Source organism: Myotis davidii, unplaced genomic scaffold (assembly GCF_000327345.1).
Source record: "Myotis davidii unplaced genomic scaffold, ASM32734v1 scaffold439, whole genome shotgun sequence".
Classification (NCBI taxonomy): domain Eukaryota; kingdom Metazoa; phylum Chordata; class Mammalia; order Chiroptera; family Vespertilionidae; genus Myotis; species Myotis davidii.
This window is the reverse complement of record NW_006289833.1, coordinates 12,768-28,198: the sequence shown is the minus strand read 5'-3', so window position 1 is coordinate 28,198 and position 15,431 is coordinate 12,768. Positions and strand designations below refer to the sequence as shown.

The window sequence follows — 15,431 nt, the reverse complement described above, 5'->3', positions numbered from 1 at the left end:
AAATGCAGCAGGTCTGCTAGGGTTTTCTAGTGCCACGGGTGAAAGATGGATGTGCGTGCAGAGGAGAGGGAACTAGGGCTACCCAATGTCAAGAGTGTGGAGAAAGAGAATTAAAAGCAATGAATCACTCCCAGCATGAGGGGTATGCACTTGCACTCACTTCCACACCCAATGGATAAAGTGAAAGGAACACAGCCAGCCCACCCACCCTGTCCTATATCTGACCCCTGGCCCTCTATCTCCACTTCAGCTGGACCCACTTACTGGCATGCTCACTCCATGGCAGCTACCAGGACAATCCCTCAGTTTGTGCATGACTGAATGAGTAATAAACTTCTAACTTATTTGTGGCTGTTGGTGTTTGTGGGATGTGTTTGAATGTCTGACTTTCAGAAGGGTCACCATACCCGAAGACTGCAGGTTGGGGACAGCTTTTCCATCCGGACGTGGGACTCCGACAGAATCACACTTTTCACTCACAGACAAGGCCCCGATTTCCTGAGTCTCATTAAGCAGGTTGCAGGCTGCTTGGGACATGCATCCCTGGACTTTCAGATCGGTGAGGATGCCAACTGTGGGAAGGGGCCAGGCAGAGTGGGAGAGCGTGAGATGCCATCACTAGGACCATCCAACCCTGAGGAGCCAGGCTCACTCTCCTCTGAGCCCCAGCCCTCAGCTACCTCAGGACTGGCAGGGACCCTGATGAACCAACTTACCTCCCCTGAGCTGCAGGACCCCATTGTAGCAGTGTGTGTGCCCAACGGGGCAGGTCAGCTCTGTTGCAGACTTACAGCCATCCTCAGCAAAGCAGACTGGGCACCGCATGGACCCTGGGACTGGGAGGGGAGAGGGAAGAAGGGAGGACTGAGTGGGCTCTGCTTTGGATCTGGTGCCTTCTATCCTCTTCGCATTTGTGGCCCCATCATCAACCTCCTCAGTCTCATGTAGACCTGGGGTGCTGGAAATTGGAGTGGTTGCTGAGAGAGCAAGGGGCGCGGGGCATGAGATCTGGGAGAGTCAGCAGTGACTGAGACAGGAAGGGGTCCCTTGGAGGAACCAGGGTAGCTTTCATGCACAACTTCCCCTGCACAGTCCAAGTAGACAACATGCTCCATAGAGTAGAGAATCACAAAGCACCCCCGCTCCCTCCACAACAGCTTATGATATAGAAAATGACAGTGGAGAGCTACAGGCCAATTTCACCTTAAGAGGATATACCTAAAACCTAAATGAAACATCAGTGAGCCAAGCTCAAGAGTATAGAGAAAGGAGCTTTGCCCAATTTCAGGCCATCACTGGAATTTGAGGAAGGGTTGTATTCAGAAGAGCAGTCCAGTTTCCTGCCCTAGGACTGTTAGAAGAAGCTTTGCCAGGAAGGCATGCCTGGTGAGTGTGGACAGGCAGGTGGGAGGGGGGGATTCTAAATGAACAACCCCTCTGTTCTCCCATCCTCCCCTAGCTCCTGTCCTCTCTTCCTCCTCCTCTCCCACCTTGTTCTCACCTGCAGAGGGGGGCAGGGTCCAGACAGGGCGGGTGGAAGAGAGATCATTGCAGAAGTTCTTGTGGCGACACACACGGGTGTAGGAAACGACAGAGAGGCCAGGGCCTTCCCTGTGCTGGGTGATACGGGCCTCATGATCCACCTTCTGGGTACAGCCCTTGCTGAGTGCTAGGAACACTTTGGGTCCTAGATGAAGAAGGAGTCAGGTCAGGTTAGGATCAGGACTCAGCAGTGCAAGAGGGCTAGTCTTGGTTGTGGCTGGGGGAGAGGCTGGAGAGGAGGCAACTGGGCACCCTAGGGATTGCTCCTGCTGGGGAGGGGATAGGTCCTGGCAAGAGGGGAGGGAGTCTTTTGAGTCTGAGGGTCAAGAGGAGGGATATCCCTGTGCAGGTGAAGGTGGGGTCAGGCTTGAGACCTATGGGCCTTTCTCACCATTCTCAATGAGCATCAGCGAATCTTGGCAACCCCAGCCTTCCTTGCAGGTCTCCTCCTCAAAAGTCCACCTCAAGGGCAGTTCTGATGTTTTCCTCACAGTCGTGATAGTTCCAGAATGACAGGTCAGGGCCTCTACTCCTGAGGTGGGGACAGCAAATCCAGCTTAGCCCATCCTCCTGGGAAATCCCTTCCCAAGTTGGGTTTTCACTCATGGGGCAGCATGAGGGTGAGGCCTAGGAGGGCTGGCAGCAGTATGAAGCTCATGGTCAGGCAGCTAGAATTCTCTTGCTCCTGCTCTTCCCCCAGGAAAGGGAGCCCTTTTATATCTCTCTTCACCCAGGGCAGCCCGGAAAGGGTGGTGAGTAGAGGGCCTTGCTAAAGAAGGCCTGGGCCTACACTCTGAGTCTCACCAACTTTAAAGGCCAGAAAGCCGAGTTCTTCCTTCTCCCTCAGACCCAGGAGTCAAGGCCCCTCTCCTCCCTCTGACCCAGTTGTCCAGGCGCCGAGACCCCTCTACAGTTAAAAACTGAGGCATCCTGACTCCAGCCTCCATTGGTCTGGATCCACCCCCACACTGTTTCAGAGTAGTTTGTGAAGGTAGTTTCCTCATTTGTCCTGGAAACCTGGCCACCTTCTGGCCCCAGGTGGGGAAATGGCTCAACTGCCTGAGAGGACATTATGTGATGTGTCTTGGCTGGTTCCTATGTTTTATTTTAGGCTAACCTCTGCCCCACCACAGATGCCTACTTCTCTTTTCTCATGTGGTGTGTGGTGTGCATATAGTACTGTGAGTGAGCTTATGGCTGTTGTGTGTATTGTGTTCTGTGTCTGTGTGGTATGGGTTACATTTGATTATTTTTGGGAATGTTTTCTGGAAAATGAATATTACTTAGTCCCAGAGATGAGGGCCAGACAATTAAACAGAACTAATCAAAAGGAGAGACTCAGACTGTTCTTCCATGTTCAACACCCTTCCATGGCTCCTGTGCCTCAGGAGAAAGACTAACCCCTCAGTCTGGCTTTGTGGCTACTTGACCCACCACCAGGCCCCCCAAACTCCCACTTCACTCTCCCCCAGTATCTATTCCAAAGCCACCCCAGGTCATATCCTGACTCCTTGGCCTTGCAACACTGTTCCTTTTGCTTGGAATAGCAGAGGTCACCCACATCCACCTTGTCTACCTGAAAAGCTGGCAAATACTCCCAGTTCCAACTACACCCCAAACTCTTTATTTGACCTTCTTAGATACAGCCAAGGAGTCCTTATTGAAAATAGCAGGTTTATTCCCTCTGCAGGGCCTTTGCACATGCTGTTTCCTCTGCCTATTAATGTCCTTTTCCTTTTCTATTAATAGATTGAAGCTAATTTTTAAGTAACCTCCTTTGTGAATCCCTCCTTGATACCCCACCCACAAATCATTAATATCTTCCTCCTCAGAGCTCCCCTGTGACCATCTGCATCAGTACTGTCTCCCCTCCTCATCGTGGAGGCCCTTTAGGGCAGGGTTAGGGTCTCAGTCCTCTGCAGTCTCCACCAGAGACCTTGGAGGCCTGTACATGCTCACTTCCCATCCTGAGCCAGCCCTTGTGTTGCCTCAGGCTAGAAACCTTGGTGTCAGTGACATCCAGGCCCTGTCTTCAAGGCTCCCAGTCTAGTCAGAGAGATCCAAGCACACAGAGGATGTTGCTGCATTCACTGGACTTTCACCTTGAGGCTTTAAGGACTGGGTGCCGTGAGTGGATGAGGAAACTGTCTCAGAGAGGGAATGCCCTCTTCCCACTCTCCTCCCTGCCATTGGTGCTTCTCATTGAGATACTCCAGGCCAGTCTCATTCTCAGTCTCAGTCGGGTGTGTTGGTAAGGGCTGGGCTTGTGTGGGTGAGTGGGGACCCTCCCAGTGTCCCTGCTTGTCTCTTGCTGACCCTATCACACCTGAAGCACCCTCGATTTTCTCTCTGACACTCCTTCCTATGCAGCAGGGCTGCTAGGGTGCTCTAGCACCATTGTGGAGGATGGATGTGGGTGCAGAGGAGGAGATGTAACTAGGGCTAGGCAATGTCAAGAGTGTGGAGAAAGAGAATTAAAGGAAATGCATCACTCCCAGCATGAGAGGAATGCACTTGCACTCACTTCCACACCCAGTGGATAAAGTGCAATGCAAAGCTGCCAGCCCCTCCACCCTGCCTGATGTGTGTACCCTGGCCTGTCTTTCCCTTCAGCTGGACACTTCTATTGGCGTGCTCACCCCAAAGACCCTACCAGGTCAATACCTCACTGTCTGCATGCCCAAATGTGTAATAAACTTCTAAATTATTTGTGGCTGTTGGAGTTTGTGTGATGTGTTTTTATGTCTGACATTCACAAGGATCATCGTACCCCAAGGCTGAAGGGTGGGTACAGTCTCATCTTCCAGACATGGGACTCACCATCAGAATTACACTTTTCACTCACAGACAAGGCCCCGATTTCCTGAGTGTTATTCAGCAGGTTGCAGGCTGCTTGGGACATGCACCCCTGGACTTTCAGATCAGTGAAGGTTCCAACTGTGGAAAGGGGCCAGGCAGAGTAGGAGAGCGTGAGGTGCCACCACCGGGGCCTTCCAACCCTGAGGAGCCAGGCCCACTCTCCTCTGAGCCCCAGCCCTCCCCTACCCTCAGTGCCTGCACGGACCCCGATGTCACAGCTTACCTCCCCTGAGCTGCAGGACCCCATTGTAGCAGTGTGTGTTCCCAACGGGGCAGGTCAGCTCTGTTGCGGATTTACAGCCTTCCTCAGAAAAGCAGACTGGGCACCGCACTGACCCTGGCACTGGGAGGGGAGAAGGAAGAAGGGAAGACTGAGTGGGCTCTGTATTTGGATATGGTGCCTTCTATCCTTTTCGCATTTGTGGCCCCATCATCAACCTCCTCAGTCTCATGTAGACCTGGGGTGCTGGAAATTGGAGTGGTTGCTGAGAGAGCCAGGGGGTGGGCATGAGATCTGGGAGAGGCAGCGGTGACTGAGACAGGAGTTGGGCCCTTGGAGGAACCAGGGTAGATTTTACCCATGACTTCCACTGCAAAGTCCAAGTAGACAACATGCTCCAAAGACTAGAGAATCACAAAGCACTCCTGCTCCCTCCAAAACAGCTTATGATATAGAAAATGACAGTGGACTGCTACAGACCAATTTCACTTTTTAAGAGAATATACCCAAACCTAAATGAAATGTGATTGAGCCAAGCTCAACAATATGGAGAAAAGAGCTTGGCTCAGGTTCAGGCCATCACTGGAATTTGAGGAGGGGTTGTACTCAGAAGAGCAGTCCAGTTTGCTGCCCCAGGACTGTTAGAGGTAGCTGTGCCGGGGAAGGCAGTCCTGGAGAGTGTGAGCTGGCTGGTGGGATGGAGGGGTTCTAAATGGACAGCTCTTCTGTGCTCCCTGCCTCCTCTAGCTCTTATCCTCCCCTCCTTCTCCTCCTCTTCCTCCTCTTCTTCTTCTTCCTCCTCCTCCTCCTCCTCCTCCTCCTCCTCCTCCTTGTTTGCACCTTCAGAAGTGGGCAGGGTCCAGACAGGGAGGGACGTGGAGAGGTCATTGCAGAGGTTCTTGTGGCGACACACACGGGTGTAGGAGACGACAGAGAGGCCAGGGCCTTTCCTGTGCTGGGTGACACGGGCCTCATGATCCTCCTTCTGGGTACAGCCCTTGATGAACGTTAGGAGCACTTGGGGTCCTAGATGAAGAAGGAGGCAGACAGGGTGAGGATCAGCACTCTGTGGTGCTAGAGGGAGAGTCTTGGTTGTGGCCGGGGGAGAGGCTGGAGAGGAGGCAACTGGGCTGCTGAGGGTTTGCTCCTGGTGGGGAGGGGACAGATCCTGGCAGGAGGAGCTGGGAGTCTTTGGAGTCTGCTGGTCAGGAGGAGGGATATCCCTGTGCACGTGAAGGTGGGGTCAGGCTTGGGGCCTTTGGGGTCTTTCTCACCATTCTCAATGAGCATCAGCGAATCTTGGCAACCCCAGCCATCCTTGCAGAATTCCTCTCCTGTTGTCCACTCCAAGGGCAGTTCTGATGTTTTCCTCACGGCCCTCAGTGTTCCTGCCTGACAGGTCAGGGCCTGCACTCCTGAGGTGGGAACAGCATCTTAGCCCATCCTCCCAGGAAATCCCCTCCCATGTTGGAGTTTTAACTCTCAGTGAAAACTCCATGAAGGTGAGACCCAGGGGGGCTGGCAATAGAGCAGGGTTCAAGGTCAGGGCAGCTAGATTTCTTTTTCTCCTGCTCTTCACCCAGGAAAGAGAGCCCTTTTATGTCTCTCTTCAGCAAGGGCAGCCAGGAAAGGGTGGGGAGTGAAGCGCCTTGCTAAAGAAGGCCTGGGACCACACTTTGAGTCTCATCAACTTTAAAGGCCCAGAGCCCGAATCCTTCTTCCTCCCTCAGACCCAGGAGTCATGGCCCCTCTCCTCCCTCTGACCCAGTTGTCCAGGCTCCCAGACCCCACCACAGTTAAAAACTGAGGCTTCCTGACCCCAGGCTCCACTGGTCTGGATTCCCATTCCTACACTGTTTCAGGGTAGTTTTAGAAGGTACTTTCCTCATTTCTCTTGGCCACCTGGCCACTTTCTGGCCCCAGGTAGGGAAATGGCTCAACTGCCTAAAAGAGCAATGTGTGATGGGTCTTGGCTGGTCTCTATGGTTTTATATCTTAATCTTTGCCCCATCATAGAAGCATGTACTGCGCAGTCACTTCCACCTTCCCTTTTCTCATGTGGTGTGTGGTGTGCATGTGGTATAATGAGTGTGGTTATGTCTGTTGTGTGCATTGAGTGATTGTGTGCTGTGTGGTAAGGGTTACATTGGATTTCTTTCAGGAATAGCTTCTGGAAAATGAATGTTACCTACTCCCAGAACTGAGGGCCAGACAGTTAAACAGAACTAATCAAAAGGAGAGACTCAGATTGTTCTTCCATGTTCAACACCCTTCCATGGCTCCTGTGCCTCAGGAGAAAGACTAACCCCTCAGTCTGGCTTTGTGGCTACTTGACCCACCACCAGGCCCCCCAACCTCCCTCTCACTCCCCCACAATATCCATTCCAAAGACACGCCAGGTCATTTCCTGCATCCTTGGCCTTGCAACACTGTTCCTTCTGCTTGGAATAGCAGAGATCACCCACATCTACCTTGCCTACCTGAAAAACTGGCAATCACCCTCAATTCCAGCAACACACAATTCTCTTTAGTGAACTTCTTAGGTAGAGCTAAGGTGCCCTTCTATAAAATAGCAGGTTTATTCCCACCACAGGGCCTTGCACAGGCTGTTTCCTCTGCCTATTAATGTCCTTTTCCTCTTCTATTAATAGATTGAAGCTAATCTTTAAGGTCACTCCCTCTGTGAAGCCCCCTTGACATCCACCTGCAGGATATTAGTATCTTCCTCCTCAGATCTCCCCCAGACCCATTTCACTGCAGCCCTGTGGCCATCTGAATCAGTAATGTCTTCCCTCCTCACCCTGGAGGCCCTTTAGGGCAGGGTTAGGGTCTCAGTTCTCTGCAGTCTCCTCCAGAGACCTTGGAGTCCTGTACAAGGTCACTTCACATCCTGAGCCAGCCCTTGTGTTGCCTCAGGCTAGAATCCTTGGTGTCAGTGATATCCAGGCCCTGTCCTCAAGGCTCCCAGTCTATATGCGACAGTGCTGCTAGGGTGCTCTAGCACCATGCGTGGGGTATGGATGAGGGTGGAGGGAGGTAAGAGAACTTTGGCTAGCCAAGGTCAAGGGTGTGGAGAAATAGAATTGAAGGCAATGCATCAATCCCAGCATGAGAAGCATGCACTTGCACTCACTTCCACACCCAGTGGATAAAGTACAATGCAAAGCAGCCAGCCCACCAACTTGTCCTATGTCTGCTTCCTGATCCTCTCTCTCCCTTCCAGCTGGACACTTCTATTGGCATGCTCACCCCAAAGGGCCCACCAGGAAAATCCCTCACTTTTTGCATGCCCAAATGTGTAATAAACTAAATTATTTGTGGCTGTTGGAGTTTGTGGGATGTGTTTGCATGTCTGACGTTTACAAGGGTCATCATACTCTAAGGATGCAGGGTGGGTACAGCCTCGCCTTCCAGACATGGGACTCACCGTCTGAATCACACTTTTCACTCACAGACAAAGCCCCGATTTCCTGAGTGTCATTAAGCAGGTTGCAGGCTGCTTGGGACATGCATCCCTGGACTTTCAGATCAGTGAAGGTGCCAACTGTGGAAAGGGGCCAGGCAGAGGGGGAAAGAATGAGATGCCACCACTGGGACCACCCAACCCTGAGGAGCCAGGCCCACCCTCCTCTGAGCCCCAGCCATCCCCTACCCTCAGTGTTATCAGGGACCTGATGTGCCAGCTTACCTCCCCTGAGCTGCAGGGTCCCATTGTAGCAGTGCGTGTGCCCAATGGGGCAGGTCAGCTCTGTTGCAGATTCACAGCTTTCCTCAGAAAAGCAGACTGGGCACCGCACCGACCCTGGGACTGGGAGGGGAGAGGGAAGAAGGGAGGACTGAGTGGGCTCTGCATTTGGATCTGGTGCCTTCTATCCTTTCGCATTTGTGGCCCCATCATCAACCTCCTCAGTCTCATGTAGACCTGGGGTGCTGGAAATTGCAGTGCAGTGGTTGCTGAGAGAGCAAGGGGGTGGGCATGAGATCTGGGAGAGGCAGCAGTGACTGAGACAGGAGTCGGGCCCTTGGAGGAACCAGGGTAGATTTTACCCACACTTCCACTGCACAGTCCAAGTAGACAACATGCTCCAAAGTGCAGAGAATCAAAAGGATCCCCCCACCCCCAGAAAAACAATTTATGATATAGAAAAGGACAGTGGAGTGTTATAGACCAATTTCATTTTAAGAGGATCTACCGAAATCCTATTTGATTATTTTCATGAATGCCTTCTGGAAACATGAGTTAGCCAAGCACAACAGTATAGAGAATGGAGCTTTGCCCAGGTTCAGGCCATCAGTGGAGTTTGAGGTGAGGTTGAACTCAGAAAGCAGTCCAGTTTCCTGCCGCAGGACTGTTAGAAGAAGCTGTGCCAGGGGAGGTAGTCCTGGGGAGTGTGGACAGGCCAGATGGGAGGGAGGGGTTCTAAATGAACAGCCCTTCTCTGCTCCCCTCATCCCCTAGCTCCTGTCTTCTCCTCCTCCTCTCCCTCCTCGTTTGCACCTGCAGGGGTGGGTAGGGTCCAGACAGGGTCGGTGGAGGTGAGGTCATTGCAAAAGTTCTTGTGGCGACACACACGGGTGTAGGAGACGACAGAGAGGCCAGGGCCTTCCCTGTGCTGGGTGACACGGGCCTCATGATCCTCCTTCTGGGTACAGCCCTTGATGAGCGCTAGGAACACTTCGGGTCCTAGATGAAGAGGGAGGCAGGTCAGGTGAGGAGCAGGACTCTGTGGTGCTAGAGGAAGAGTCTTGGTTGTGGCTGGGGGAGAAGCTGGAGAGGAAGCAACTGAGCACCTGAGGGCTTGCTCCTGCTGGGGAGGGGACAGCTCCTGGCAGGAGGAGCAGGAAGTCTTTGGAGTCTGCTGGTCAGGAGGAGGGATAACACTGTGCACGTGAATGTGGGGTCAGGCTTGGGGCCTTTGGGGCCTTTCTCACCATTCTCAATGAGCATCAACGAATCTTGGCAACCCCAGCCTTCCTTGCAGGACTCCTGGCCAGTTGTCCACCTCACGGGCAGTTCTGATGCTTTCCTCACAATTGTCAGTCTTCCAAACTCACAGGTCAGGGCCTTCACTCCTGAGGTGGGAACAGCAATCCATTAGGCCCAGGAGGGCCGGCAGCAGGATGGAGCTCATGATCAGGGCAGCTAGAATTCTCTTGCTCTTGCTCTTCTCCCAGGAAAGGGAGTCCTTTTATGTCTCTCTTCACCCAGGGCAGCCAGGAAAGGGTGGGGAGCGGAGGGCCTTCTTTAGCAAGAAAGTCTGAGCCCACACTCTGAGTCTCACCAACTTTAAAGGCCAGAACCCGAGTCCTTCCTCCTCCCTCAGACCTAGGAGTCAAGGCTCCTCTCTTCCCTCTGCCCCAGTTGTCCAGGCTCCCAACCCCTCTACAGTTAACAACTGAAGCATCCTGACCTCAGGCTCCACTGGTCTGGATCCCCACCCTCAACACTCTTGCCGGGTAATTTTGGAAGGTATTTTTCTCATTTCCTTTGGCAACCTGGGGATCTTCTGGTCCCAAGTGGGGAAATGGCTCAACTGCCTGTGAGGACAATGTCTGATGGGTCTTGGCTGGTTCCTATGTTTTTTTCTAGGCTAACCTTTACCCCACCACAGATGCCTACTTCTGTTTTCTCATGTCGTGTGTGATGTGCATGTGGTATGGTGAGTGAGGTTCTGTCTGTTGTGTGTATTCTGTGCTGTGTCTGTGTGGTATGTGTTAAATTTGTTTATTTTTTGGAATGCCTTCTGGAAAATGAAGGTTACCTACTCCCAGAACTGAGGGCCAGACAATTAAACAGAACTAATCAAAAGGAGAGACTCAGATTGTTCTTCCCTGTTCAACACCCTTCCATGGCTCTTGTGCCTCAGGAGAAAGACTAATCCCTCAGTCTGGTTTTGTGGCCACTTGACCCACCACCAGGCTCCCTATCTCTCTCTTCATTCCCCGTCCCAATATCTATTCCAAAGACACTCCAGACCATTTCCTGCCTCCTTGGCCTTGCACCACTGTTCCTTCTGCTTGGAATAGCAGAGGTCACCCACATCTACCTTGTCTACCTGAAAAACTGGCAATCACCCCCCAGTTCCAGCTACACTTCCACTGCGCAGTCCAAGGTCACATCCTCTTGATGTGACTTATTCTGGTACAGCCAGGGAGGCCTTATAGAAAATAGTGGGTTTATTCCCATAGCTGGGCCTTTGCACAGGCTGTTTCCTCTGCCTATTAATGTCCTTTTCCTCTTCTACTAATAGACTGTAGCTAGTCTTTCAGTTTACCTCCTATGTGAAGCCCTCCTTGACACCCTACCCACAGGGTATTAGGACCTTCCCTCTCAGATCTTCTCCAACCCCTTTCACTGCAGACCCGTGACCATCTGAAACAGTAATGTCTCCCCTCCTTGTCCTGGAGGCCCTTTAGGGCAGGGTTAGGGTCTCAGTCCTCTGTAGTCTCCACCAGAGACCTTGGAATCCTGTACATGCTCACTTCACATCCTGAGCCAGCCCTTGTGTTGCCTCAGGCTAGAATCCTTGGTGTCAGTGACATCCAGGCCCTGTCCTCAAGGCTCCCAGTCTAGTCAGAGAGATCCAAGCACACAGAGGATGTTGCTGCATTCACTGAACTCTCACCTTGAGGCTTTAAGGACTGGGTGCTGTGGGTGGATGAGGAAACTGAGTCTCAGAGAGGGAATGCCCTCTTACCACTCTCCTCCCTGTCATTGGTCCTTCTCATTGTGGTTCTCCAGGCCAGTCTCTGTCTCAGTCAGGTGTACTGGTAAGCGCTGGGCTTGTGTGGGTGAGTGGGGACCCGCCCAGTGTCCTTCCTTGGCTCTTGCAAGAAGGAAGGGGAAGGAACTAGGGCTACACAAGGTCAAGAGTGTTGAGAAATAGAAATAACGGCAATGAATCACTCCCAGCATGAGAAGCATACACTGTGCACTCACTTCCACACCCAATGGATAAAGTGAAAGGCAACACAGCCGGCCCACCCACCCTGTCCTATGTCCGCCCCCTGGGCCTGTCTTTCCCTTCAGCTGGACACCTCTTAAAGTCATGCTCACCCATGGGCATCTCCCAGGACAATCCCTCACTTTGTGCATGCCCAAATATGTAATAAATTTCTAAATTATTTGTGGCTGTTGGAGTTTGTGGGATGTGTTTGTATGTCTGACTTTCACAAGGGTCATTTTACACCAAGGCCGAAGGGTGGGTACAGCCTCACCTTCCAGACATGGGACTCACCATCTGAATCACACTTTTCACGCACAGACAAGGCCCCGATTTCCTGAGTCTCATTCAGCAGGTTGCAGGCTGCTTGGGACATGCACCCCTGGACTTTCAGATTGGTGTGGATGCCAACTGTGGAAAGGGGCCAGGCAGAGTGGGGGAGAGTGAGATGCCACCACTGGGGCCTTCCAACCCTGAGGATCAAGCCCACTCTCCTTTGAGCCCCAGCCCTCAGCTACCCTCAGGGCCAGCAGGGACCCAGATGTCCCAGCTTACTTCCCCTGAGCTGCAGGACCCCATTGTAGCAGTGTGTGTTCCCAATGGGGCAGGTCAGCTCTGTTGCAGATTTACAGCCTTCCTCAGAAAAGCAGACTGGGCACCGCACTGACCCTGGGACTGGGAGGGAAGAGGGAAAAAAGGAGGATTTAGTTGGCTCTGCATTTGGATCCAGTGCCTTCTATCGTCTTTGCTTTTGTGGCCCCATCATCAACCTTCTCAGTCTCATGCAGATCTGGGGTGCTGGAAATTGCAGTGGAGTGGTTGCTGAGAGCAAGGGGTGGGCATGAGACCTGGGAGAGTCAGTGGTGACTCAGATAAGACAGGGGACCTTGCAAGATCGATGGTAGCTTTCACCCACAACTTCCACTACGTAATCCAAGCAGACAAGGTGCCCTAAAGAGTAGAGAATCATGAAGCACACCCCCCACCCACTCCAATACAGTTTATAGTATAGAAAAGGACACTGGAGAGCTATAGGCCAATCTCACTTTAAGAGCATAAACCCAAATCCTAAATGAATCATGAGTGAGCCAAGCTCAACAGTGTAGAGAAAGGAGCATGGCCCAGGTTCAGGCTATCGTCAGAATTTGAGGTGGGGCTGAACTCAGAAGAGCAATCCAGTTTCCTGCCCCAGTATTGTTAGAAGAAGCTATGTCAGGGGCGGAAGTCCTGGGAAGTGTGCACAGGCCAGATAGGAGGGAGGGGTTCTAAATGAACAGCCCTTCTGTGCTTTCCTCCTCCCCTCTCTCTTGTCCTCTCCTGCTCCTCCTCCTCCCACTCCTTGTTCACACCTGCAAAGGTGGGCAAGGTCCAGACAGGGCGGGTGGAGGAGAGATCATTGCAGAGGTTCTTGTGGCGGCACACACGGGTGTAGGAGACGACAGAGAGGCCAGGGCTTTTCCTGTGCTGGGTGATACGGGCTTCATGATCCTCCTCCTGGGTACAGCCCTTGCTGAGCTCTAAGAACACTTGGGGTCCTAGATGAAGAAGGAGGCAGGCCAGGTGAGGATCTGGACTCCAGGGTGCTAGAGGGAGAGTCTTCGTCGTGGCTGGGGGAGAGGCTGGAGAGGAAGCAACTGGGCCCCTGAGGGCTTGCTCCTGCTGGGGAGGGGACAGCTCCTGGCATGAGGGGAGCTGAGTCTTTGGAGACTGCTGGTCAGGAGGAAGGATAACACTGTGCAGGTGAAGGTGGGGTTAGGCTTGGGGCCTTTGGGGCCTTTCTCACCATTCTCAATGAGCATCAGCGAATCTTGGCAACCCCACCCTTCCTTGCAGGACTCCTCTTCAGCTGTCCACCTCAAGGGCATTTCTGATGTTTTCTTCACAGCTTCCCATATTCCTGCCTGACAGGTCAGGGCCTCCATTGCTGAAGTGGGAACAAAAAATCCATCTTAGCCCATCCTCCCAGGAAATACCCTCCCAAGTTAGGGTTTTCACTCACGGGGCAGCATGAAGGTGAGGCCTAGGAGGGCTGGCAGCAGGATGGAGCTCATGGTCGGGGCAGCTAGAATTCTCTTGCTCCTGCTCTTCCTCCAGGAAACAGAGCCCTTTTATGTCTCTCTTCACCCAGGGCAGCCAGGAAAGGGTGGGGACTGGAGGGCCTTGCTAAAGAAGGCCTGGGCCCACACTCTGAGTCTCACCAACTTTAAAGGCCAGAAACCCAAGTTCTTCCTCCTCTTTGTGACCCAGGAGTTAAGGTCTCTCTCCTCCCTCTGACCCAGTTGTGCAGGCTCCCAGACCCCCGCTACAGTTAAAAACTGAGGCACCCTGACCCCAGCCTCCACTGGTGTGGATCCACCCCCACACTGTTTCAGGGTAGTTTGCGAAGGTAGTTTCCTCATTTCTCCTGGCAACCTTGCCACCTTCTGGCCCCAGGTGGGGAATGGCTCAACTTCCTGTGAGGACAATGTGTGATGGGTCTTGGCTGTTCTCTATGTTTTTTCTACCCTAACCCCTGCCCCTCCACAGATACCTACTTCTCTTTTCTTTCTCTTTCCTTCAAATATTGCTTTTTAAAAATACCCCATTTCATGAACTTCCCTCATGCTTTCTCTTTTTCTTCTTTTACTTATCTTTCATCATCCTCTGCTCTCTCCCCTCCTTCCACAACGCAGGCTTAGAGTCTCCAGTTCCTGCCACCCAGCAGGGGGCTGAGGTATGGCAGGGGGAATTGAATAGCTATGGAAGAACCAGAATATTCTTTGACAAAGCAATGTTTTTCTGCTAGAAACAGATGGGAACAGTGGTGTGCTATAAAACCAGCTTTTTGGAAAAACAGCATCAACAAACCCCATCTCATAATGTTGGCCCATTACTGTGGCACAAAGGCTCCCACCACGTCTGATTTTGAAGCCATGCACAGTTTGACAATCAGCTTGCCAAATCCCTAAATATTTAATAATCAGGTTTGCAGGTGTCTACAAATCAGCTCTAGCCCACTGCGTTGGAGGGAGAGGGAAAGGGTATGGGGCATCCTTCAGTAACTGCAGAGGTTGCAAAGTTTGAAAAGAAAGGCTGAGAACAATAGCAGAGGAGAAAGAGAAATGAATGTGTAATTCATAATGGTCTGCTTATTTTTGACATTTTTATTCATTCTATTTTTCTTTTGTTTGCAAGTTTCAAATTTGCCACACATTCAGAGAGGTGTTTCTCTTCTCTCCTACTGTGTCTGTACCACTAACTCTGCATAACATGAGTGCTCAATAGATGTTTTCGATTGAGTGAATGAATGAATGAATGGAGAGGAGGGAAAGATAGCAACAGAGCCATCAGTACATTTATATAGGTTGTGCACTTTTGAAACACCACTTCCTCCAAAACGATTCACATTGTTGCTGTGTGAATGGCGCCCTCTGAAGTTGTGCATGGCCTCAAGCAGGGTCCCTAGAGGAAGAGGGAAAAGAAGGTGGGCAAAGAGGCACACAGGGTCACAGGTCATCCATTAAATGTCTTGTTTTAGTCAACAAATATTTACTGAGGCTGATCTTTGTGCCAGAACTTTGTCCTGGTTGCTTGGGATACAGAAAGTCTACCGTATTTTTCTATGAATAAGACGCTATTTTTTTGAAGGGCCTCTAATACATGGAAGTCAGCCGATGAGAGAGCCACACAGGTGCGCAGGTGTGTAACTGCCCGTACCTTGTCAAACAGTCTTCCTCCAGTCACGAGCCTTATTGTTACTGACATCAGCTGATGCCGTAATTGGAGGTGGAGCTGGAGAGTGTGCAGAAGCAACAGGGACCAGAGCTTCTGAGCCCATAAAGATGTCAAAAAATAAAAAGATTAAATACTGCTAAGCAATTGTCTTG

General features: G+C 51.8%; 1 protein-coding gene across 12 annotated transcripts in view; it reads right to left on the bottom strand.

The window, feature by feature from the left end:
- CD177 (CD177 molecule) overlaps positions 1 to 13,800 on the bottom strand; it is a 19,471-nt gene extending 5,671 nt beyond the window's left edge. The window contains exons 1-17 of one of the 12 annotated variants that reach the window (XR_001513667.1): positions 13,565 to 13,800; positions 13,349 to 13,489; positions 12,915 to 13,100; positions 12,121 to 12,240; positions 11,860 to 11,976; positions 9,554 to 9,694; positions 9,120 to 9,305; positions 8,310 to 8,429; positions 8,049 to 8,165; positions 5,896 to 6,036; positions 5,462 to 5,647; positions 4,625 to 4,744; positions 4,363 to 4,479; positions 1,934 to 2,074; positions 1,502 to 1,687; positions 717 to 836; positions 408 to 572 (exon numbers count right to left, since the gene is read on the bottom strand). Coding sequence is in view for 11 of the 12 variants with exons in the window: in XM_015563219.1 (XP_015418705.1) it covers positions 408 to 572; positions 717 to 836; positions 1,502 to 1,687; positions 1,934 to 2,074; positions 4,363 to 4,479; positions 4,625 to 4,744; positions 5,462 to 5,647; positions 5,896 to 6,036; positions 8,049 to 8,165; positions 8,310 to 8,429; positions 9,120 to 9,305; positions 9,554 to 9,694; positions 11,860 to 11,976; positions 12,121 to 12,240; positions 12,915 to 13,100; positions 13,349 to 13,489; positions 13,565 to 13,616 (2,356 nt within the window). In the remaining variant the exon portion in view is untranslated. The remainder of the gene's footprint in view (positions 1 to 407; positions 573 to 716; positions 837 to 1,501; positions 1,688 to 1,933; positions 2,075 to 4,362; positions 4,480 to 4,624; positions 4,745 to 5,461; positions 5,648 to 5,895; positions 6,037 to 8,048; positions 8,166 to 8,309; positions 8,430 to 9,119; positions 9,306 to 9,553; positions 9,695 to 11,859; positions 11,977 to 12,120; positions 12,241 to 12,914; positions 13,101 to 13,348; positions 13,490 to 13,564) is intronic. The other 11 variants (XM_015563219.1, XM_006762697.2, XM_015563229.1 and 8 more) reach the window with 11 other exon arrangements.
- Positions 13,801 to 15,431: the final 1,631 nt, after the last annotated feature.